At 43.6% G+C, this 26,590-nt stretch overlaps 1 protein-coding gene across 6 annotated transcripts in view; it reads left to right on the forward strand.

The window, feature by feature from the left end:
• The window catches only part of HSPA12A (heat shock protein family A (Hsp70) member 12A), a 226,664-nt gene that overhangs the window by 25,124 nt on the left and 174,950 nt on the right, over positions 1-26,590 (forward strand). For all 6 annotated transcript variants that reach the window (XM_075935387.1, XM_075935391.1, XM_075935386.1 and 3 more), the window contains exon 2: positions 16,233-16,463. In XM_075935387.1, coding sequence (XP_075791502.1) covers positions 16,397-16,463 — 67 coding nt within the window. In that variant the 5' untranslated portion in view covers positions 16,233-16,396. The remainder of the gene's footprint in view (positions 1-16,232; positions 16,464-26,590) is intronic.

The raw sequence follows: 26,590 nt of genomic DNA on the forward strand, positions 1-26,590 counted from the left end.
CAGCTATACAATTAACTTAGTTGAAGTTGCATATCTTAATTTGATCTTGTCCCGCAGCATAGACATACTCTTAGAGGAAAATACATGGTGGCAGATCTGCCAGTAGGAGGCATTTACAGCCTCCCAACTTCTGATTAATGAGTTCTGGTCAGAGGAAAGACCTGTATTTTTCCATGCATAGTCTCTTGTATAGTTATAATTGAATTGTATTACACAAAAGCTGCTTTTGCATTTAGAACAAGCATGTGCTAATAGTTAGAACGTTTTTCTCTTTACAATTTGAAAAGAAACAACAATTTTTGGGGAAAAAATCGACATTTTCATAATCAAAAGGATTTAATTCTCTTTTAGAGAAAAGTAAATAAAACCTTCTAACTTTAAATTGGTATCAATTATCGTATGTAAAAAAGGACAAAATATAATCTGTAATAACAATCATATTTAAATCCCTCATCGATTTCAACAGGATTTGACAGGAAAAGTAATAGAGATCTGTTCTATAAAGTATTAATCCAGTTCCTGAATGGATAGTTGAGAAGACTGAATTATTGGCAAGAAAATGAAGTTCTCCTCCTTTTGTTGTATTGTGCTGCAAATGTGACAATGAAATTTTCCTGCTACTGAAGTCCTCTTTGTTAAAGTTTATCAGAAGCCTTTAATTTACCCAAAAGTAGAGAGGGAAAAATGGATTGTCTTTCTGTGCAGTAGAATTACCCGATGAGGTTTAAGGGTTATTTTAGTTCCTGTGTGTATGAAATGGAGATTGCAAAGTTGGCCTTATAGAGCTGAGCCTAGAAATTAGTTCACAGTGTATGGCAGGCAAATATTGTAAGATAATTTTCCTCCAAAGAATTATGTACAACTGAGTATGTGCTTTGCTCATGAGAAAGATTGGAAATGTAGGGCCTGCTCCCTTTGAAGTATTTTGTCATTGTGCAGTATCTTGCTCTTAGTGCTATATGAAGAAAATGTTTGAGATGGGCTAAGAGAGGAGAAGAAAATGAGTAGGAAGGTTTCTAGAGTGAGGGTTCAGGACAACCATGGTGGGTTTGTCTCTGAGAGTTTAATCTTTGTTCCCTCAGCTATTTTCACTTATTCCCAGTAACTGGTAGATATCAACTCAGTACTTTCAGGTAGATGGTTATGGAGAATTCTAGTTGAATCACCACCTGAACAATATATCTGTGTTAAAGCTGGCCAATGTGCCTGGGTAGGTCCTTCTTCAGTTGTTCTAATAAGGCCATTCATTTTGGGGTACATATATACTGGCAAAAAATCCACTGGCTATCTTGTTCTTGGTTGTATGTTAATGCTGGTAGCAAGATAAAGTGTTTGGTGTTTTTTCTCCTGAAATGCTTTGGAATCAGGTTTAACAGAGCATAAGTCAACGTATTGCTAGTAAGCAGAAGGAAGATGCAGATTGTATTCACGTGTAAATACTCCTAGAAGAAGTTTATGAATCATTACCCCGGGTTTTTCTTCGAGTGATGTCCCCCCGGGTGCTCCACTGTAGGTGCTGGGCTTGTCCCTCAGGACGGAGATGTTCAAAGCTGTATCTGATTGGACTGCGCATACGTGGCAGGGTGTCTCACGACGTTTGCATTCTCCTGCACTGCGCGATCCGGTCCCAACCAGTTCCTCTTCAACTTCCTCAGGCTGGAGATGGAGCAGACCTTCTTTCCTCGTTATCCGCTGTTTGTGAGACAAAACTGTTAATTCTTCAACTTATTTTTAGTTAATACCTGTTCCCGTTACTGTTCTTCTTCTTCGCCTAAAAAAAAAAAAAAAAGGAGTTTTTCTTCATATATCTTCTTTGAACTCTCTACGGCTAAGTTTCCGTTCTCTCCCCCTCCCCCTTACCATTCTTGTTTATAGTTAAAAAAAAAAAACAGTAACAGAAGTCTTTCACTGTCTGCTGAGATGCCTGGATCACCTGGATTCAAAAAATGCTCCCAATGCCGCAACACCATGCCGGCCTCCGAAGGCCATGAGGACACGGAGAGAGACATGTGCCGCAGAAATGCACCAACCAGAGCCCCTCCAGCACCGGTACTGAACTCAGCACCGACTCGGGCATGGGAGCAAACAAGTGCGATAACCTGCCCCAGCACGAGACCACACAGCACTGTCTACCGTGTGGAATCGAGAGCTGCTAACTCCTCCGCGGCACCAACTGGCACAGTCGCACGCGGCCGTGATGCGGAGCGGAGATGAGATGCACCGTCTCGGCCTCATTACCACGCGTTCCCCCCCCTCCCCCCCCGGTGCCGGAACACACGGGACCAGCTTCAGCATGCTCGGTACCCTCGGCACCGCAAACATCCACACCGGCTAAGGCAAGAGCAAAGACCCATCACCTCTGTAATCCATCGCCACTTTTAACATTCTCGCCAGCTCCATCGCCCTCTCCACCATCACCATTGAGCAGAGGATCTCCATAGCTTTCCTGGAGATAAACTACCATCACCATTCCTAACACCTCCAAGGGCTGCCACAAGGGACTCTCGTTGTTTCTCTGCTTCTCCATCACCTCTTCCTAGACGATCTTATTATCCGTCTCCATCACTTCACTCTCAGAGATCTTACTCCACGCATGATTATACCAGCTACCACCCATATAGACGTTCTCCATCTGAGTCATCATACCATCATAGAGTCCGCTATGGCTATTATTGCCATCGTAGGGACTACTCACCTCGTTACCACCACTCATGTTATTTGCCCACATCCCCACTGAGATCCATGATGGGATATTCATCCGCCAGGCATTCTCCATTCTTGGCTCCTACAGTCTTTGAACAGGATCCACCTCCCACCTACCCTCCCACATCTGAACAGGGTGAGATCCAACTGAATACGGTGGATGTACAACCACTGAAGGGTATCCCCAATGGATCAGTCCTCCTCACTGGATGAGGCAGTTATACCTGGTGATGTTTCTCCACCAGATGATGCGAGGCAGTTTCAAGATCTTTTTAAAAGAGTTGCGGCCTCACAGCAAATACACTTACAAGAGATTAAAGAAAAACAGCATCTCCTGTTAAAGAATTTACAAACAACCCAGAGCTCCAAACTAGCTATACCTCTGGATGAGGCGATATTAGAAGTGGCTATGGAGTTGTGGCAGACACCTGCTTCGGCCCTCCCAACCAACAAGCGTGCCGATAGAAAGTACTTTGTCCCCCCTAAGGGCTCAGAGTTCTTGTTTTCTCACCCACAGCCCAACCCATCAGATGGCAAAGGCACCTCAATTTAAAACTAATCCATCAGACACAGAGGTGAAAATATTGGATTTATTCAGTAGAAAGGTATACACTTCCTCGACTCTACTACTAAGAACAACGAATTACCTTGCTCACCCATCCAACCATAATTTTGACAGTTATACTAAATTGACTCCATTAATTGAAGCATTGCCAGAGTCTAAAAGGCCACTTCTCAAATCCATCGTCCAAGAAGGCTACGCATCCACGTGAGCAAGCCTACAAATAGTGACAGATGTCGCCGACACCGCAGCTCGAACCACAACCACTGCTGTGGTGACGAGAAGGGCCTCTTTCCTGCAGTCAGCTGCAGTTCCTAGAGAATTACAAGCAAAAGTAGAGGATTTACCCTTTGATAAAGACAAATTATTCGGTGAGCAGACAGATTCTGTGTTACATTCCAGTAAGGACTCTAGAACTACACTTAGATCACTAGGAATGTACACCCCACTGTTCAGGAGAAGAAGTTATACTCCATTTCAAAGACGTTATGATTACTTTCCCACCAGACAGCAGTGGCAGCATCAGCCACGACAATTCGAGCAACCACGCCACCCCCAATATCAGGGACCTCTGAGATGTAGGAATTCGGCCAATCATGCACAAACTTAGTCGAGCAACAAGCAGCACGTTTGACGTGTTGGTCAAGAGCAGGCAAACAACCCTATCAAACAATATGTTTCACCATGGGCTGAGGCCTTTCTACCATCAATGGCTCAACATTACCACCGACAGATGGGTTCTCGAAATAATTCGGTCAGGATACACCATCCCATGCTTATCTCTACCTCCCACAAACCCACCATCCCCATCCCTTTTCAGGGACCCAGCTCACAAGGATTTATTACTCACCAAAATTATCCACCTGCTTCATATCGATGCCATAGAAAAGGTTCCTCCTCAATTCCAGGGGAGAGGATTCTACTCCTGCTACTTTGTAGTTCAAAAGAAAACCAATGGATGGAGACGTATATTGGACTTCCAGCAGCTAAACAAATACCTCCACAAACAGTGCTCCAAGATGGTAACTTTGGCCTCCGATCTGCCCACATTGGAGTGGGGCGATTGGTTTGCTGCTCTCGACCTCAAAGACGCTTGTTTCCATGTAACAATTCATCCCTCCCACAGGAGATTTCTATGATTCACAGTCAGTACAGATCACTTTCAGTACTGAGTCTTGCCCTTCAGCCTTGCTTCTGCACCCAGGGTCTTCACAAAGACATTAGCAGTGGTTGCTGCACATCTTCAATGCAAAGGGGTGATAATATACCCTTACCTAGATGATTGCCTCCTGAAAGGAGGCTCATCGACAGAAGCATCAGAAATGCTGCAAGTTATAATCGAAACCTTCCTTCTCTTAGGCTTCTTTATCAACAACGACAAATCCACTCTTCAACCAACTTAAAATATAGAATTCATAGGGGCTCGTCTGGACTCCATTTCAGCAAGAGCTTACCTGCCTACTGACAGATTTCAGGCAATACAAGCACTGTTGGACGAGCTCCTCTACAAACGATCCATCGAGGTTATAACAGTGCTCAGCCTGATGTGCCATATGTCCTCAATGACATACGTCGTACCCCATGCCAGGTTACACTTTCGACCACTACAGCACTGGCTTCTAAAGGTCTACAATCCGACAAGGCACAACATGCACAAAACAGTGACTATTCCTGAAACAGTCAAAGCTTCTCTCCACAACAGCTTGCTCTCCGGTACCCTGTTTCAACAGCCCCCACCTTGGTACCATATAACTACAGATGTGTCTCTTATCGGCTGGGGGCCCTATATGGGCAGTCTTTCCATTCAAGGCCACTGGTCTGTGCAGGAGCCTCTGCTACACATAAATCTCCTAGAGCTCAGAGCAGTTGCCAACGCCTACAGACATTTTCACGGACACCTCCGCAATTCTACGGTCGCTATCTTCACAGACAATATAGCGACCATGTACTACATAGTCAAGGCGGTGCGCAATCCGAATCGCTCTGCACGGAGTCAACCCGATTATGGAATTGGTGCATTGCCAATGGCATAGCCCTTGAAGCATCCTACTTACCTGGCATCACCAACACAATAGTGGATTCCCTCAGCAGGAATTTCGCAACAGACCACGAATGGGAAATTCACCAGGGAGTCCTTCATTCCATATTTCAGTGATGGGGCACCCCTCAAGTGGACTTATTCGTCACCAATACCAACAAAAAGTGACACCATTATTGCTCCAGAGACAGTCTCGGCCTCAATTCTCTGGGGGACGCCTTCCTATACGACTGGGGGGGAGGGGTCCCTTATGTACGCTTTTCCGCCTACGCCTCTTATCTCCAAAGTCCTCCAAAATATCAAAATGGACAAAGCTACCATGATACTAATAGCTCCTGCGTGGGCATGGCAACATTGGAATCCACTCCTCCTCTAACTAGTGCGATAGCCTCTGTACCATCTCCCGTTAATCCCGAACCTCCTCATGCAGGAGCATGGCTCTGTCCTGCACTCGCAGTTACACTCCCTGAACTTTGCAGCATGGTACATAGTTGGCTAAATGGTTCTGAGACCCTTTGCTCTGACCAAGTTAAGAACATTTTCATTCACAGCAGAAAGCACAACACACGATCTACTTACCTTGCAAAGTGGACACAATTTACTTCTTGGTGTTCTCAGTGACATATGGATCCTCAGGCAGCCCTCATCCATGTTATCCTGGACCATTTAATGCACCTGAAACAGAGCAGACTAACCTTGGCATCTCTTAGAATTCATCTCGCGGCACTCACAGCCTTTCGGCACCTGATTGATGGGGCATCGGTGTTTGCTCATCCTCTCACAAAGAGATTTCTTAAGGGCCTAATGAACATAGATCCACCCACACGGGCTATCCCTCCCTTGTGGAGTCTAGACTTGGTCCTTTGGGCTCTTACAGCACCACCCTTTGAGCCCCTACCTATGATTTCTCTCCAGACTCTTACAATGAAGTTGGTCTTCCTCATAGCCATCAATTCTGCACAACGAGTGAGTGAGATTTCAGCTCTGATGGCAGTACTTCTGTATACCATCTTCAACAAAGACAGCATGATCCTCAGACATAACCCGTCATTCATCCATAAGGTGTCCTCAGAATTCCACCTTAATGAACCAGTGATACTACCTGCTTTTTTCCCGAAACCTCATGCATCACCACGTGAGAGACTCTTGCACACACTTGACGTCTGTAGGGCCCTAGCCTTTTACATCGAATGCACTAAGACACTTAGGAAGATGGACGGATTAATAATCTCCCATGCTGAATGCTCTAAAGGGGAGCCCCTGTCTTCACAGCGTATTTCCAACATTATTGTTTCCTGCATCACCCAGTGCTATGCTTCACGAAACGTGCCACTCCCACAATGCCCTAGAGCTCACTCTACAAAGGAGTAGCTACCTCCACCACTTTCCTAAAGGGTCTCCCTCTTTCTGATATCTGTAGGGCAGCCACTTGGGCTTATCATGACACGTTTGCTAAACTTTACGCCATTTAGCGCAGATGGCTCCCGGATACTTCTGTGGCATCAGCTGTCCTTTCTTCCATTAATAAATAAGTAGCCTCTGATCCCCACCTTCCTTTCCACGGGTAGGTACTGCTACTCAGTCACCTACAGTGGAGCACTCATGGGGACTTCACTTGAAGAAGAAAGCAAAGTTACTCACCTTGGTGCAGTAACTGTCGTTCTTCAAGATGTGTGTTCCCATGGGTGCTCTATTACCCGCCCGCCTCCCCACTTCAGAGTCTGTTTCTCTCTATTGCGGATCCTGAGGCAGGTCAGAGGAACTGGTTGGGACCGGATCACGCAGTGCAGGAGACTGCGAACGCCGTGAGACACCTTGCTGTGCATGCGTGGTCCAGTCGGGTACAGCTTTGAACATCTCCGTCCTGCAGCGCCGCGGCAAGCCCAGCACCTACAATGGAGCACCCATGGGGGGGGGGCGGACGACACATCTTGAACAATGACAGTTACTGCACCAAGGTGAGTAACTTCACTTTCTTGAATTCTGATAAGTTTTAGGACTGAATTCAGGTTCTTAAAGGTCAATGCAATACTAATAGAGAAAGTAATTGATGGTGGTGGGCAAGGAGAGGTAAACAAAACTGCGGAACTCTGGAACTTTGGAGAACCAGACCTCCTACTTTGTAACTGATAAATACAGAGGGATGTGGACAGCAGGTAGCCATGCCAGGTGTGCATGCAATGAATATCATGTCCTTGACGCACCTAATTTTGACTAGGACAGCCTATGTTCATTTGTTCATGCACAGAAGAGAAATGTGACCACAGATTCATTACAAGTGGTAGACATTCCACAGCTCTGATATGGAGGAGATAGACTGGTACAATCTATATGAAACTGAATTTAATTTGACAGATAAATGGAGACCTAGTGCAATTCAGTGGACATGAATTCTATTCTAAAATCTGCCATTAACATGCTGTGAGATTTTGGGCAAATCCTCCCACTTCTCTGTTCTTTGCTTTTATCATCTGCAGATTGTGGAAATTATATTTAATCTTTCTTTGAAAAGCACTTTTGAGATCATGATATGGGAGCTAAATATTCTTGATTCTGTTTTGTTGTTTTCAATGTGTATCTATGATATAAAGTAGCTGCCTTTGGGCAGCACTGGGATTTTCAGAGTTGGCAACATTTATATTTAGACTTTATTTACAAGAAGGCTTAGTCTGAATTATTACGTTAGATTTTCAGGCAGACTGGCTATTTGGACTGTTTACTGGACACTTTTATATTTATGATTATGAAAACATAATTCAGTGTTTACTTGACTGGAGGCAAGAGGGTAAGCCATGTATAGATCCAGATCCTTATACGTCACCATATGCAATCTCTTGGCTGAATGAAATTAAAATAATGTGGCAAGGTCACATTTTTCAGCCTTGCGAGTGCTCAGACACAGCACGAGTGCAGTCACAAGTTACTAATATAGAACTAGGCAGTATGCAGGAATACTTGAGGCCTGTAGTGGTACTGTAGCATACTCCAGCAGGGAAAGGGCTACCGACATGCCAGAGGAGGCTTGCCCAACCCTGGCCAATCCGGGCCAGTCAGAGCCTGGCTTGGCCCTATAAAAGGCTGGAGTCTGAAAGGAGCACATTCTTTTCTTGTCCAGGAAGGGAGTAGGAACCACTGGAGAGAGCAGTGCTGAGCAGATTCAGGGAAGCTGGAGAGGGAGGCTCTAGCCTGTTATCTCTCAGGCTGTGCCTTTGATTCAAGGGCCAAGAGGGGTCACAGGGAAGTGGGCCAAGGAATGGGACCAGTAAAGAGGCGAGAAGAAGAGCAGGAGATGGCTGCCACCAGAGAGTCACTGAGTTGGGACTCACAATAGTGGGTGAGCCCAAGTCCCTCTCTTCTCTCTTGCACTGCATCTAGCCACAAGAAGCATGGCCTATACAGACTGTGGCTTCTCCCGAGACATGGGGCTGCAGTTGGCCACAGTGGTAGGTTTATCAACTGAGGACTGCTGATACCCTAGAAGGGGGTGAGAATGGAGTGGTGGGCACTGCCAGAGGGCAGTGTCCTGCAGAGGATGCTGCAGTCCAGGAAGAGACATGGATCTGGAAGGTGGCTATATCAGAACTGAGAGCAACGATTAGCAAGACACCAACCAGAAGGCAGTAATTGGCCTAAACTGAGCTAATTCCCACTGTGACCAGCAGGAGATGCTGTGGCAATGAGTAGATCCGCTACAAGGCCCGATCCTCCATTCCTTACTCTGGCAAAACTCCCCTCTTGGATGTAAGGACTGCAGAGTTAGATTTGTGTTGGAAGGTGCACAGTTCCATTTGATGTAAGAGATTGTGCCTTAAACATCCATCTGTATGCTGCCATTTGTGATACTCTAAGGGTTAATTGTACAGATAAAATGACCTAATCTGTTGTTATATATGGGGATTCAAGTAAGGAAATTCTGTTGCTATGCTAAGCCTCAACACTTTAATTGTTTTCTTAGATCCTTATCTATAAAATGTTTCTCAGAGCTTTTTTAACCACTTTTTTTTTTTAGCTTGCAAAGAAACCCCCTAACATGTACCTATTTATTATGCTTATATTCACCTAGGATGACATTACCTTTTTCCAGAAAATCCACATGAGACCCCGTGCACAACTAGAATCCCATTTAGGCCTTGAAGTGTGATGTAAATGGTGCACAGCACCATGACGCAGGCACTATGCAAAAAGGGTGAATTTTACCCCTAGTGCATTGCTTCTCCGGGCTTCTGCTTGGCATAAGTCTAAATGAGGTGAAAAATCAAAAACAAAAGGAGTGTTGGGAATGACCAGAAGTATGGATAACATACCTACACATAGAGTGCCTGAGGGCAAGGGATTAAAGCATAGGAAAGAATCCAGAAAAGTGGGGTGCAGGAGTAATTGCAGTCCTAAGGCTTTATCAACTTAACTGCTTACCGTTTCTACATTGAATGGCTGGAGCATTTTATAGTGTTGTTCAGGTGGTTGGCATTAAATGCCTCAGCAATGAAGTTCTCATTCTTTCACTTTAGGTAACTATCTTCAAACACTTATTTTTAAATATTATTATTTAATATTCATAAAGAGAAACCAAACAGTAGGCAAAAACTGTATCACAAATATTGCCAATGAAAGAAGAAACAGAATCCCATTCTGTGAAGCATTCAATGCAAATCAAAGAGTCAGATAATTAAAAATGCCCATCAAGCATAGGCAGATAAGAGGGAAATAATTATTTGATTAAATTAATTGCTTACTGGGAAAAAAATGAGCCACGTCCCCAACTCTTTTCCAGTTTCTTAGTGCTACAAAAATTGGCTAGCAATGCTGATATAATGGGAATAAGATCTTGCAACATAAGGGATAAGAAGAGAAGTGCACTGTGCTCTGCCAGTCCTCCTGCCAACGGAACAGACCCTAAGAGATCATGTTTGCTAACTTAGCTGCCTATGGAGACTAGCATTGTTTACTCTAAGGCTTAAATTTGGCCCATGGATGGTATGGGAAGTACCTTATCCATTTTTTTTTAATCCATTACCTTTTTATTCTGTTGGGGGCTCTTTTTAAGTGTTCATATTTTAAGTCAATATAGAATGCTACATGTTTTGACAGGTCTTCAACTCTGTGTGTATTTGAAAAGTTTCTTTGTGTGCCTTCTAAATCGAGAGCTATAATTTGAGGAGAGAAAATTATGGTCCCTAAAGTGTTCCTCTTAAGTAACATGACTATGCTTGGACCACTACAGGATGGCCTACACTGAGAAATGCATATTTCCACACACATTCCAATATGCTGCAGTCAAGAGATCAATTAGAATGTCTGGAGACCAAGACTTCTCAAGTATCTCCATTTAGTCTGCCATTCAAACTAGATGAGAAATACTTCCAAATGGTGTAAAGAATTTGAATTTTCAGAGACTGTGTAGAGATGTTGGAAAGTAGCATTCCCTGCAGGTGGGACAGGCAGAGTCTATGAGATCCAGCAAGGAATTTGTAAGGATTCTACAACCTAACACTTTGTCTCCTGCCAAGAGAGAATTACAGAACCTGCTGCATATTGCAGAAAGCGTGATGGATTTTTCATTGGTCACCACTGTACAAGATTCTGTGTAACAAAGCTACTAGCTAAAACTCTTATATCAAGCAACATGATCAGTTTAAATCTATAGCACCTTTCAGTGGGAAAGAACCCAAAGCACTTCATAATTCAGTAATTGCTTCACCCTCATCTGAAATGCAGTCCATTTCTGGAGTGAAATACAGCAACTTTTTAACAGCATATAACATCATTACACAATTGATGACAGGAAGTGAATACTTTTAACAATCTGAAACTATACAGGGATATTTTCAAGGCAGCAGCATGGAATATCCCCTTTTGTTAAAATTGCAAAGAGATCTTTAAATAGCCAAAAGTTCTCAAGACTTCTGTTTGGCATCTGATCCAAAAAAGTGGTCATCTTGATGAAAGAGTAGCTAAGTTTCTTACCTTTGTACAGAGTCATGGGGCCCAGTCCTACACTTACTGTAATCAGTGGCAAAAATCTGGATATCTGTGGTGCCTGAGGCCTGAAAAGAACCCGACATGAGCAAGTTTAATTGAAAATCCTGCAGTGGAATTTGTGCTTCTGCTGTATCTCATTCAAACTAGATTGGGATTTTGAATGCCCTTGAAAATGAAAGGACAATTGTGAAAAATAGTATGCCGAACACCGAGCTTCTCTAGAGTAATCTGATAGGTTGGAAATATTGAAGGTTGGAAATATCACCTCTCCAAAGGAGAAAATTGGTAGAAGTTTTGAAAGACACCCTATGTAGAAAAGTTCTTCATGAGCATTAAGCCTACTTATTATGGGAGTATACAGTTAAACAAATGAATAAGAGATTGAAAGCAAATTCAGTTTACGAATTGCAAATGTCACTAAAATCAAATGAAACTGGACTTATAGCCAAGTCCTTATGGTTTTCTCTAATGAATGTAAACATTTTATATATATCAATTGCTTGAAATTCACCTCTATATCGTCATTTTTGACTGAAGCACTGAGTGACTTCAAGTATTGTTTTGCAATTTTTAGTAGAACAAACAATTTTCGCGGATGTTAGGAAAGCAGTCTTGACTAGTAAGATAGTATTTGTTCCCTTGCAAAGTAGTGCTTTAACATTAAAAAGTCTGTTAATTTAATAAAACAGAGCCTTGTAACTAAAAGTATTAATTAAAATGTAAAGACAAGGTTCCTTTTCATTTTTAATGATTTGTTATGCATTTGCCCAAAGGCAACATTAAAGAAGTCTCTTATAACTCCTTCAAAAAAGTACTAAACTTTTGGGAGCTTATAATTTGTTAATGGTGGAATGTTAATGCTGTCTGGGGGCACTGGAATTTCTTAACAATGTATAATGCATCTTCTTACAACATCTGTTGTGAAGGACCATCTGATCTTTATGGAAGTATAAGGGCCTGAGGACTAACCCTACAACATTTTTCTTGCATGAAGCATAGAGTTTTGTTCCCATGGAAGCAAGAGTAAGCTCTATAGTAAGCATGGGTTAGGTTTGTAATAAGGTAGACCAAGATTTTCAAAAGTGATTAGTAATTAATTGCTCAGGAAAATAGACCAGGGTGAGCTCTTCAGCCCCTTTACAACCTTGTAAAAGGGCTGGAGTGGCATAAAGGACCCTCAAAAAGTTTTGGTTCAAGCCCTGTGAGGATTCCCCCAGAGAAAGCACTGAGTAGATTAGTTGTAAAACTACCCCCAGGGATGTTCCTGACATGCTGTGAAACAGGGGATGGAAAATGTCAAGGCACCCAGCACAACAGAGATTTGAGACAGCATGGGTCTGTATTAGGAAGCTTGCAGTAACTTAGTTCCCACAGCTGCATAATCATGCTTTGAGTTCTGTGTTGAGTCTCTTAGAGGCTTACCACAGAATCTCAACCTTGGGCATTGCTGTGGATAGGAAACAAAATCTTAAATGGTATCTGAAAAGAAATAAAGAATAATGCCAAGAATATACAGTGGCATTATATGAAACTATAATATGCCCTCTCCTAGAATAGTGTGATCTCTTTCAGCCACTCTGTCTCAGTACAGATATGGCAAAAATAGGAAAGGACCAGAGAAGAGTAATGAAAATAATTTAGAGACTTTGAAGGACTTCTATGTAAAGAGACTATAAAGATTATGATTATTTAATAGGAAATGACTAAACAGTGATTTGATACAAATACTGATATGCATCATAATGAATGATGGTTATCTAGGCATCCCTATGTATTCTTTTTCATAATCCAAGAACAAGGGATAGAAAGCAACACATTTAAAACCAAAGCAAGAACATTTTGTAATACAAAATGGAATTACTTTGTGGAATCCACTGCTAGGTTGAAACTCTTTTAACTGGGATTCTCTGGTCCGGCAACACCCAGGGTCCGGCAGGATGTTGCAGGACCGGTGAATCCCGGTAGTGGGGGCCAGCAGCATGGATTGGCAGGGCAGTGGGCTGCCCGCAAAGAGCTGATGGCGGGGCCATCCAGCGCATGGCAGTGGGGCTGCCCAGAGGGATTAGGAGTCCTGGTGTGAGGCTGCCTGGCAGGGTTGGAAGTTGCGGTAGCTCAGTAGGGCAAGAAGCTGTGGTGCGCGGCTGCCTGGCAGATCCTGGAGCCCCAGCATGCGGCTGCCATTCAGGATCTGGAGTTCCAGCATGGCATGTGTGGTTGTTCTGTGGGTCCCGGAGCCTCGCCGTAGCATGAACAGCTACACGGTAGGTCCTGGAGCCACGGCAGCAATGGGGGTTGGCATGGCCAGCAGGAGGTAGGGAGCTGGCTGGGTGGCCAGTGGGCAGGCCAAGGGGGAAAGCGGCAGGGGTTCAGAAATGACCTCTTCTGATCCAGCAAAATCTTCATCCAGGACTGGTCAGGTCCTGTGGGTGCTGGACCAGGGAGGTCCAACCTGTAGTCAAGGAAGAACACAGGATGTGACATTTGTATAATAATTGTCTAGGGATTACACGGAGTACCAGTCTTGATTAATTGTCAGGAAGAAACTTCTCCCATAGTGTAGCCAGAGCCTTAAGAATACTTACTATGAAATGTTATTAATGTAATTTTTAATTTATTCTGATTATCCAGTGGGGTATTTTAGTTTTTTTCAGACATTCTTACTATATACAATTGCAGAATTCACTAATTTAGTTTTCATGAAGAATAAATCTTATGCCGATGCTTAAAATTTCAGCAAAGTGTATGTGATATTTAAATTTAGTTATACCCAGAAATTGAAGTTAGTCAAATTTTAAAACAAAATTTAAAAGTATAGACTAATTTTGCAATTTTAAAATCTTTACAAGAAGATAACATTGTGCTACTACTTTTTAGTGGGGAAAGTTTAGTATTAAAATAGAAGAATGGGAAGATTAATACAAATAAGACATGAAATTCCTATGAAAAGATATTAAGGCTGATCAATTGCTATTTTATGAGAATTCTGTAATTGATACATTGCACCACATGATGGCAGTGTATTGTAGGATATAGCCTAGTAGCCTGCTTCACAGTCTGAGATTTTGCAAAATGTGCTTTTATTAATTCCTGAGAAACTGCAACTCACAGCCACTGACTGTGTAATGAGGATTTTCACATTGAGGATGTAGTGTAATAGATGCACAAAGAACCTATAAATCCATGAGTATGAGATCAACGTCAAGGGGTTTAATCTACAGCTTCTTTTGAACTCCAGAATATCTGATACCATAACCACTAGAAGATTTTCTGGGACTGCCAAATATAGCTTTGTGTTTCCGCTTCCCGTGAAGCCAACAGCAAAACTCTAATTATCTTTATTGAGAGTTGGGCTGACCCATGATGGAATAGACTAAGGAAAGAGCTGAATTATGCTGTATCTTTACAATATCATTGGATGGGTCTATGTTCCTGTATATAATACTACTTCAACTGTTGGGAAGTCTGGGTGCTTCTATGGCAGGTGCAGTTCTGCTGAGGTGAAGAATAGAAGGAGCATTGATTACATCACAGCCAGACACAGGGATAGTGGTAAAAGACTGGCTGAGTGCTTGAAATATGATCTCTGTTAGCAATGATTAAATAATAATAACATCTGGGAAGAGCATTTCCTGGTAGCTGATGTCTAGTAGGTCACCCTTTACCTTGAACATCAACTGCCAGGAAATGCCTTCTTCATCTCCCACTATTCCTCTTCTAAATTAAACAAATATAAACAGGGGAAGAAGTTATATGGCATATTAGCAGCATTCCATATATTTATTTCAGTTTGTTTTCAAACATGTCTAGCTCCAGCTTGGCGCATTGGTCCATATCAATGAAATAGTGTAACAAATCAGGACAAGGGTTTATAATCAGAGATCCTACTAACCTCAAATTCTTCAGGAATCTTCTTCCATCCTGTTCAATCTACTCAGTCTATATTCCCAGAAAAAAAGTCTGGGATAAAAGATGAGCTTTGCATAAAATCAAAATCTCAATAAATTTGGGTTCTGGTACATAGAGCAAATTTCAGTACCAGGAATCCTTCAATAAGAACACCATGCCTCCAAATCTTTCCTGTTTAAACCCAGAGGTTATTAGAGCAAGAACCTTAACTGATTTCCATAATTATGATACTAAAAGGGGAAAGAGGTCATCTCTCGGGTAATCATAACTCCAAATACTTTAGACTGTGATTTTTTCAGAGGTTATCAAAGAAAGTTGGGCACTTCATTGCCATTGAACTCCAATGTGATTTTAGACCTTAACTCCCTTAGGCACTGGGGAAAAAAATCCCAGTTTAAAAGTTTCATAGGCTAAATGCAAGGCTCTTACTCCACTATAACCCTTTTGGTTAAAGATGAGATGAGGCGAAATCTTGGTCCCTAATTATGACCATAAAAGGGAAATTTACATAGAATTTGCTATGGTAACCCACTGTGCAGCCTCTATATGCAGGTTTTGGCCAAGAAACCATATACTTGAGGACCCACTGGCTGCATCCCCAAATTCCTACTTGAGATACTGAAGAGGTTACCATGAAACTCTGTTCCACAATATGTAAAGGGGTGTTCAGTCCCTTTGTACTATCTCTCAACATCCTGGCCCTTCCCTTGTAGTAGCATCCCACTGTTTCATTGTTATCAGGGCCTTCTACAGCTCTCCAGCACCCAAGAGGGGTTTGCCCCTCACCCCCAGTTTTCAGTCACTGTTACCAAATATTACTGTTCAGTCTCAAATTTTTAAAATGGGTAGTTCCTGTCAGCCAAAATAATGTTTTAATTTTATTTTGAGCATTCAGAGTTTGGCATCCAATTTATTATATTTCTAATCTGAATTAAATTGATTCCAAGGAGAAGGTGGAACCTCCATTTATTTAATAAGCAGTGTTTAAAATTTCCCTTTCCTTACATGCATGGGACTCAAACAATTTTTTTCTATCTTTTCCAGAGAATAATGGACAGAAAGCTCAGCTCGCAGTTAGTCACTAAAAGTGTTGACCAGATTTTCAAAAGAACTCAGCATGTTTGGTGTGGAACACTCCTGAAAATATGGCCATTTATCTTTGGTGAGGATAGCTGAGTTGAAAGTGACGAAATAAGTCTGCTGGAGAGATGATGAAGTTATCAGACATTAGGGTGCATCTCTCCTTCTGGATTTTACCCGTGTGGATTTTGGAAGGTGAGCAACTATTCTCATTAGTTTTTTTAATATGTGCATATCAAAATACATAGTGCCATTGTGGTTATATTATTAATTTATCTAGCATTCATCAAGTGATTTAAATGCTTTATGATGATGAACAAAAAATACAAATTTTAAAAATTAATCCTGTGGCTGTTTTAGAAATACCTAGATTGTCTGCTGCATAAATATAAACCATAGGGATTCCCATTACAGGGAAACAAAGCAAATAAATGACCTGCAGTTGGAAATGCTACAAGAAGGGGCCAGGGATATAGGTTAATTAAGGAAGAATATTAAATATGAAAATTAAATGAATCTGAAAAAGGGCTCTAATTTACCTCCCAGTCTCTGTGAAGTCAATGGGATTCTTTGTGACTTCAACGTGTAAGAAGTCATCTGAAAAGTCCCTCAGATACTTAATGTTGTTATATTAGAATTGGTCAATTTCACCACTTCATTGACGCTATTGGACATAGAAGCTGAACTTCCATTAAGGCTACACTAAGGAACAATTAAATGTCCTTTTGTTTAGTGATAACTAAAACAATTAAAAACCATCACCCCAGGAATAGACTGCATGCAAGCTAAGCCAATGGCTGGGTCATTAGGGGGCTTTCTGGAGGTCTGATAAATGAAGGGGCAGGGGATTAATTTGATTGCAGCTGTGCGAGACAAAGAAGCAGCAAAAATACCACAGAAGCACCCAGACAAGGCAGCAAAGAAATCTGACAACCAGACAGAAATATATGTAGAATTATGCTGAAAGAGAGCTGAATGAGAAAAGTGCTGAAAAGAGGTTTTGAATTGTGAGCAAAGAAATTCTCATTTTTGATTCCCATTGTGTTCAGGGTAACAGAACTTTATGTACATTCTCTGTAAATAAATAGGATTGCATCTGTAAACTTTCTGCCAGGTAGCACCAGGAGCAGCCAGGGCCGCATTCAATAAGTTCCTTTCATCCATTTCATGCAGAACTGGCTCAAGCCTCCACCCAGTAGCCTGGGTGCCTCCGAGCGGCAATGCTTCCCCACTCGCAAGCACTGAGTCTGAGCACAGAAAAGAAACATTTAATGAAAGAAGAGAAGTAACATGGCATTAGCTTGGGAAAACACTACAAACAGAGTTCATAACCAAACCACGAGTAAATGTCCCAGCTCAAATGGATTGAGCAATGTCCTTTGCCTCTCAGGCTCACAAGTCCAGCAATGTAAGTGTCCCATTCACATACCCAGCCTTTCTCCATACCCCAGTCACAGTTGCTGCCCTTGGTTAGGGCAGACCAGAGCTCAGAGGTGATTTTCAGAGTTCACTTCCCACCCTTGGGGGAGGTGTGGATGAGAGCATCTCACTACTCCATTGGCCACCCGCCTGCTGCTCCCGTCTGCCGGCCGCCTGCTCCTGCCAGCCGCCCCACTGGCCACCTGCTGCTGCCAGCCACCCGCCACTGCTGCTACCAGATGCTCACCGGCTGCTCCTACCAGCCACCTGCTGGACGCTTTGTTGGCCACCTGCTGCTACTCCTGCCAGCTGCCTCCTGGCTGTTGGCTCCTGCCAGCTGCCCCACTGGCTGCTTGCTCCTGCCATCCACCCTGCTGGCCACCAGCTGCAGCTTCCATGGTGGGTCTGGCTCTGGGCCAATCCTAGTGATTTCAGCTCTTTGTCAGTTTCTCTGTGATTTCAGCTCTTGGCCAACCACCTAGGCTGGCCAAAAGATTCCAGCTTCCACTGGAATAATATTTCAAAATAATAAAGAGACTCCTTATGGAGTCTATTTAAGTCTATCTTTAGAATGGGAGGGAGAGGAGGGAAGGAAACAGGTTGAACCAGTCTTACAGCTCATGCCTCGAGGGCATGTAGCTGGCTGGTTCAAGCTCCTTCCCTTCAATTTAGTCTACTTGAATCTGTAAGGGGAAGGCTTCTTCTCCATCCGAGACTCTTTACAATGACAGTGTCTCTCCTGCAAGTGCTGGTGGTCATAGTTTACAATTCCTACATTTAGGATTAACATAGTTTGTGACCCCACTACAGCGAAATTAGTTAAAATACACAATTCCATTCCAACCATCAGGGCCAGCCTTAGGCCGATTCGGTTGAATCGGGCCCCGAGCCTAAGGGGGCCCCACGCCCCTGAAGCTGGAAGTGCTGTCCAGCATTACAATTCAGAGCCAGGGGCCCTGTTCCACCAATATGTGGACCTGGGTCTCTCCCCCGGCTCTGCCTGGAGTGGGCCCCAAACCTCCCCACCAACCTCCCTGTGCATTCTCCCACCCCGGCCCCAGAGCGTCCCCCCTGGTCCCGGACCGTCCCATGCATGGCTCCCCCCTCGCCGCCTGCTGCTGCTACCCATGTGTGTTGTTGCAGATAGGCAGGGCATGCTCGGAGGTATGTTGCATGGCTGCCTCCGAGTTCGGACTCCAGGGCCTGAGCGCAGACTCTGGCCCTGCAACGTGGAAGGCAGAAGGAAGGGAAGGGGCTTGAGCAGTGGGGGAGGGACTGGGGAAGGGACTTAGGGGGGCTTGTGCAGCAGGGAGGGGGAGGGGAAGGGGCTTGTGCAGCGGGGGAGGGGATGGAGAGGGGAAGGAGAAGGGGCTTGTGGGGAGGGGAAGGGGGATGGAGAGGGGAAGGAGAAGGGGCTTGTGGGGAGGGGAAGGGGGAAAAAAGGGGAAGGCACCAAGAGACAAATGGCAGGGGGCCAAGTGCAGAAAATGAGGGTAAGGGTAGGAGGAGAGGTGTCAGCGGGAGGGGGGATAGGGTGATGCTGGGAGAGGAGAGGGGAAGGGCATTGGGGGCTAAAGGGGAGGAGGAGCTGCTGGAAAAAGGCTTGAAAGAAGGGGTGGGCATGAGAAATGTGGGGATGGAGCAAGTCATGTGTGAGGGCACAGAGGGGCAGGAGGGGAATGGGGCAGAGTGGTGAGGGGGTGGACATCAGGGAAAAAGAGGGGGAAGGGGCAGTAAGAGAAGGGGGAGGCACCAGGAGAGTGCAGGACTAAGGGCAAGTGCAGGTTCCAGGGGATTCTGGGGTGAAGCAGAAGGGAAGACACCTGCAGGGGAGGGAATAGCACCAGAGGGGAGAAGCAGGGCAGGTGTGTAGACAGAGGTGTTGGAAGAGGGGATGAGGAGGCATAACTCACTTGATCAGAGTGGGGCTACTGAAGGAGTGGGCACAGGGGGAAGTGAAGGGCTGGTGGAGGGGAGCAGGTCGCAGGAGGGCTGAGGGCACTCAGAAGGGCAGGAGTAAGAACAGTAGAAGAGGGTGAGGAGTTGGGGGGCAGCAGGCACCAGGGGAGATGATGGAGCAAGGAGAGGAGACATGGCAGCAGAGAGAAAAAGTAAAGTTTTAAAAATATTTATTAATAACTTGGTATGCTGCCCCAGGCCAGTTTGTTTGCACCCCATGGTGCAGTTTGGGTTTATGTGGGGATCAACACGTGGCCAGCGAGTGGGAGCCAAAACAAAAAAGTAGTCAGTGTAATGATCTTCTGTTGAGATGCGTTTTAGTAGTTACATTCTTGGACTGTCATTGCTCATGAAAAGTGCTGTCACATGGGTAGAAATCGGGTAAATATTGCATTTTATTAATATCAGCAGAGCTGACTTAAATGAGGTCCGTGTGTTGTGTAGTCTTGCCTTAATCTTTGTATGCATGCCTGTCAGTGTGAGAGAAGCTATTTGTATATATTTGCTTGCATATACAACCACACTTAAGTTGAGGCCCTCAGCATGCTCTGTAAGTATCAGTGTGGCCCCTGGGGCTTCCAAAGTTGAGTTGTCCTAGCTCATCCCTGACAGGTGTCTGTCTAACCTGGTCTTAAATATTTCCAGTGATGGAGATTCCGCAATCTCACTAGGCAATTTATTCCAGTGTTTAACCACACTGACAGGCAGGAAGCTTTTCTTAATGTCCAACCTAAACCTCCCTTGCTGCAATTTAAGTCCATTGCTTCTCATCCTAACCAAGGAAAACAATTTTTCTTCCTCCTCCTTATGATACTCTTTTAGATACTTGAAAGCTGCTCTCGTGTCCCTTTTCGGACTTCTCTTTTCCAAGGTAAACAAGGCCAATTCCTTCAGCCTTGCCTCATATCTCATTTTCTCTAGAACGTTCATCATTTGTGTTGATCTTCTCTGGACTTTCTCCAGTTTCTCCATGTTTCCTGAAATGTGGCGCCCAGAAATGAACATGATACTCCAGCTGGGGCCTAATGTAGATGGCTCAGTCCCTGCCTAGGGGACGTGAGACTGGGCAGGTTAATTTCCAATCCTCCTGTTTATTCTTTTCCTAAGCCAGGAGGGCATAGTAGTTCTGATGGGGGGGCTCTGCAGAAAGGCAGCCCGCACTGCTCCCTGCTTGAAACCTTGTGCAGGTGTTAAACAGTTGTCCAGCCCACCCTAGAGGTGACTGCATTTCAGCGTGCCTGAAGTAACACAGCACCAGCAACAGACAGGGGAATGGCTCCCGGGCATGGCTTGCTCATGACTGCTTCAGTCCCATTGGATGGGCCTCTGCCTCTTTTCTTCCCCTCCCCCGCTTTGCAGTGGGGTTGTAGACTCTGGGGGGAGAGGGGTGGACGCAGGCAGAGGTATCTCCTTGCAGCAGATGTGGACATTCTCTCATTGAAGTTTTTAGCTTTGTATTGAGTCTTTTTACATGGAAACTTTGTATTAAGTCTTGGTAGACTAGTCCATAGGACAAGTGAGGCAGAGACTATCCCTGTGGGGTTAATAAGGTGGGAATGTATAAGGCGGAAGGTGAGCACCTCTGGGCAGTTGCAAAGGTTAGAGAGGGGATAGAAGCCAGACCAAAGATCAATGATCTCTGGGAAATGGGCCCATTGAAAAGAGACTGGATCTGTGGATGCTTTGGGGGTCAGCAGCAAGTGCCTGCTTTGGGAAGCCCCCTCTTTGGAGGTGAATGTGGCAGCATTGAGACACTACAGAGAAGCTGGCACCACAGACACTAACTGCAGATTCATGGGATGGCTCTCACAGATCTTGCACATGCATAAGATGATAGATCTGCAGGAGGGGGGGCTGTGGCTTAGTGAGGGGGCCGGAGTGGTCAGTTGCCCCTGAAAGAAAAATAATATAAAATTTAGCTAAAAATAGATGTCACGTTTTTAAAAGGAATACCATATCTCCTGCCTTTTGTCTATTTTTGTCTCTTTAGGCCCCCAGTTAAAATTTTCAAAAGCACTTGAGTGACTAAAGCCATTTTTGAAAATTGGACTTGGAAATCTAAGCTCAGATTTTCAAAGGTAATTAAGCTCCTAAAGAGACAGTTGCCAACTCGGATCTTCAAAGATATCTATCTGATCTTTACACACCTTTGAAAATCTGGTCATAAGTGTCCTAGTCAGTTCTGAATGTGAGGTGTAGGAGCCCAGTCCTAATTCCTTCAGGTTTTTTTTTTAATTTGAACATTTATCTACACTAATTCTCTTCCTTTCTCTTTCACCATCCAATAAAGGCATGGATCAAAATTATAGGTGCTCTGTGAATATGCTGACTTGAGAGTGGAAAGATTTCATATTCTCATGTATGATTCCTGGAAACCCATCTCAAATATGAAAATCTAGGTTGATACCTGTTCGTATGAGGAGCTGTTGAATTGAGTTCACCATTTGCAGTATCTCATTAGGATGTTTAGTGGAGAAGATATTGGTTTTTTTTATATATACTGTGGGCAAAGCATGGGCTCACAAGAATTCCTCCATTGTTTTACCATGAGTCTCAAAACATTTGGTGTTTTTCTAAAGGCCTGGAGTCAATTGATTATGTATGAATCTCAGCTTTAATTTTGAAAAAGTTCTCTATACTTCTGGACCTTATAGCTAAGGAGGAAAGTTTTAAAACATGAACCCTAAATACTCAAGAAACAAAAGGCCAATGAAAATCCAACATGTTTTATTTTAAAAAAATCTTATGATTTGTAGACCATTCTCATAACTTTGTGTAGGCATTCCTTGTGATTTTGGGTTGGCAATACTGCTCTTTGATTGGTAAATTTAGAGAGGTATCTCCCTTCCGTTTCCCTTTCCACCCTTCTTTTTTGTCACAGGTGATCAGAGAATCATAGAGACAATGGAGAATAGACTAAGTACATGACTATGGTTAATGACTGGTCAGGGTGCCTAACTATTATCAGCCAGTGGTCTGAATGAGCTATCTACTGGCATCTGTTAATCAACGGTAGGAAAAGGCCTTATTTATATAGACAACTTACTTTGCCACAGAGATCAGTAGTCACACTTGTGTGTCAAGGTGATCAATTTTGTTTTTTTGGGCTGAAATTCACTTAAAACTTGGAGCTGGGAGAATTAAATGTTGTTATCCATATTGTATGATTAAAAGGTAAAAGACTTGAACTTAATATGACCTGGCTTAGGGTCTACCATAACTTGAACACTAAGCAGAGGATAGTGAGTCACATTTAACTGAAAGTCACAGAAGATGGAAACAGGTTTTATTTCTGATGGTATGGAGTCTATTTGGGAGTCCTCAATTATATCTGACACTTTACATCCAGTGTTTAAAGGCAGAGCTGACTAGAATCAATTGAGAGTCCTTGTCTTCTCTCAGTGATCGCTTAAGCAAAAATCATTGATAAAATCTTGTGTAGACTGACCTTGGACTCAACATGCAGGCAGTGTGTTGAAGGGCAGTGCAAAGGAGGCAATGGTGGTGAGGTACCATATTATCTAGTGAAATCATTGGTGCTGAAATCACTAAGGACTGGAATTTGACCACAGAACTGACACTTTTTGAACAAAGACTCCATTTTTGCTATTTTAAAAAATAAATCAATGTAACAAAAAACTGCAACGCTCTCTGCTAACTTTTTAAAAATCAAACTAAACTTTATTGAAAAGATTGAATAGTTTGCAATTGAAAATATTTGACCTGCACTTAAGGCAACTGATTTAATATTGTGTAAAATTTTGCATAAAGGATGGCATTTTTTTTGAAAATGTTCAACTATATTGATATACATTTTGATTAGATCTACTTCTGATGTGATATTTGTGTGTGGTTGTAGGGGCGTGGGTTGGTTTTTTGTTTTTTGTTTTTGTTTTTTCTTTTTTGCTCAACAAAAAATCCTGGGTGGTGGAGCCCTGCCAAAACTGTTCGTATTGGGCCCCACACTTCCTAAAGCCGGCCCTCCCAACCATTGACCATCCATCAGGCCTATAACACTAGCTGAACTGGATTTACATAACCACACCCCGGAGTCCTCTCCCATTGCAGCATGACCTATATTTACATATAAACAGTTGATTATCTTGCAGGGCTAAATGACTGAGTGAGTATAACCACACCCAGGGCTCCCTTCCCTTTTCAGCTGGCTGCATTGGAAACAGTGGTTCAGACCCTGCTTTCACATCAAAGAAATACTTGCATCCACTATCATTTTCTCCTCCTAATGGCTAGAACTCACAAGACTGTAGAGTTCTTAGGGCTAATTTCTCAAGCCAAAAATGGGTAACAATACCATAAAGCCTTACAAAACAGTGAAGAGAGAGACCAATAAGGTTATTTAATACCCTGTCTTTGCCAGTGTTAGATTGTTTCTTACAAGGTATCTTCTAGTGGTTTGTTGTGATGACTTGTAACTGTACAAAAGCATCTTCTCCTTGAACAATCTCCTGGATCTTACTTTCTGGAAATATCCTGATAGTCACCATTAGTGTTCCCATGGGTGATGGGTGACGGTCCAGCTCAGAAAGGCAAGTTCCAACTCCACCCCTTCTGCCCAAGTCCCTGCCCCTTCAGCAAACTCCCTTCCCTGCTGCCCCCTGACCTGGAGCCAAGCCCCGCCCAACCCCAGACCAATCCTTTCTAGTCACCTGGAGAGCTGGTGTTGCGGGGGAGTCAGGCTGCTATGCCATGGCCCCAGCCTTCCCTAATTGTCAGGAAGCAGGGCTGATACAGCCCTAGCCCTAGCCTTCCCAGTGGCCGGGCTGACATGGCCCTGACCCTAGTCTTCTCTGGTGGCCAGGACATATAGGCAGTTTTGGGAAGGCAACCCTTGCCTACGATACCAGCTGTCCATGAGTGTTTCCTTTAATTTTTTCCGTCCATGTGCAGAATAAAGTTTATGTGCACTGAGGCGTGTGCGGATGTGCACCAGTAGTAGAAACCCATGCTGGTGGCTAGGGGTGTTCTGCTAATCAGCTGGGTGGCATTTGAATCTCTGCTGGGTGGCCGATGAAGAGCATAGCTTCTAGGGAACACTGGCCACCATAAATGTTCTTAATTTCACCCCATTATTCAATAGTTGTACCTCCTTGAAAGGCATGAAATAATTCCTTGGAGTTTATGAGCCAAACAAACACATTGATATCAATTGAGAAACCGTGTTGACTTATAATGGGGTGTCTGCCCCACATTGGTGGGGGAGTGTTCAAGAAGCCCTTGCAGAGGCTGTACAGGACCCTACCCAATGAGAAGAGTGCTTGTAGAGGAGAAGGCTTGCTGGAGCAGCCAATCAAGGCCAAGGAAGGCCATAAAAAAAGGTCTGCTCAGCAGAAGAGAGGACAGTCTGTCCCTGGAAGGCAAGAGAGGAGATCTGGCTGCCTAGAGTAGTGTTAGGGGACCGAGAGAGAACTCCAAGCTGATGGCCTGATACTATGGTAGAGAAGAAGATTGGGCTACAGGGAAATGGCTCAGGGAAATGAACAGTAGGGGACTGAAGGAGATGCAGTGAGTGGCTGTTGCATATAGGGTCCTTGTTTTGGGACCTGGAGTAGTAGGTGAACCTGGGTCTCTCTGCACCACACTCTTTGCTCCACTTGCCACAGAGAAGAATGGCCAGTAAGGTTATTTCGGTATACCCCCTCAAAGTTATGTTGGTATACCCCCGCATCCTTTGAATGTGACCGCTATTTTGCCATCCCTGTAAACCTTATTGTACAAGTAGTAGAAAGGATGGCTTGAAATAGTGCTGTATTTTGAAATTTGGCTCTGTGTAGACAGCACCAAATGTCAAAATAAGCTATTTCAAAATAAACTCGAAATAAGCTACGCAATTTGCATAGCGCAAACTGCGTATTTTATTTCAAGTTTTGGGTTCTGTGTAGAAGCACCCTAACTGAATAGCAGTTTGCCACTGAAGTGAGTGGCTAAGCTGGAAGCTGAAGTTTGCCACCAAAAAAATGGATGAACTAAGAACTGCTAGTCTCCCAGAAGTGGGGAAAGAACCAAGTAACGGCATGGCCAGAGGACTGTGCCCTGAAGAGGACACTACAAACCAGGGAGCAGTGCGGGTCCCAGCAATGGAGCAGACAGAAATGATAGCAGGGGAGACCACACTAGAGGAAGGCACACTGTTGGACTGCAAAGCTAATTCCCATAACAGTTAGTAGGAGGTGCCCCCACAGTGAGTTTGTACCCTGTTATGTAACTTTAATGAAAACATACTGATTTACGGTTACAAGAATCTGGCTCCACATTACTCAGATATTTGTGGATGGTATCTTCACACCACAACCCCACATTCTTTAGATACCACTAATGGAAAACAATTAACTATTTGTAGTTTAATTGTTCCTTGTAGATCAGTCCCTTCACCGCCTTACTCATTTTAGTTGCTCTCCTTTGTATTCCCTCCTATTTGTCATTAGTTTGTTACAATTTTAAAGATTAACATCAAGTATTTAGTTCTGTTTCTCCATTTCAAAGTCATCTTTATATGTAGAACAATTAATAGTTCATGAAAAAGACAATAGGCCCAGCAAGAGATTAAGCAGCATGATTATAAATAAATCATAAGCCAAAAGAGCAGCAAAAAGACCATTGAAATAGTTAATCTGAGAAACAACAAAGCCAAATTCTAAAGCATTCAGAAGCAGAAAAAATCAAAGCATTTTAAATGAAAGATCATACAAGCCAACTAATGTGAAGAGCAAAAGATAAAAATATAAGTTAATTGAGATCCAGGTCTCCTAATTATAATTATAGACCTGTGGTTCTCAGCTTATTATACATTGTAGACTGTATATGCAGGACAGCAGCAACCAGGATCCCAACTCTGGACCCCATACCTACACCCCATACGGTGATCGGGTGGCTTGATGGGCTGAGTGTCTTGATGGGCTGAATGGCTACTCCAGTCACGACTGTGT

The sequence above is a fragment of the Pelodiscus sinensis genome, chromosome 8 (assembly GCF_049634645.1).
Source record: "Pelodiscus sinensis isolate JC-2024 chromosome 8, ASM4963464v1, whole genome shotgun sequence".
Classification (NCBI taxonomy): domain Eukaryota; kingdom Metazoa; phylum Chordata; order Testudines; family Trionychidae; genus Pelodiscus; species Pelodiscus sinensis.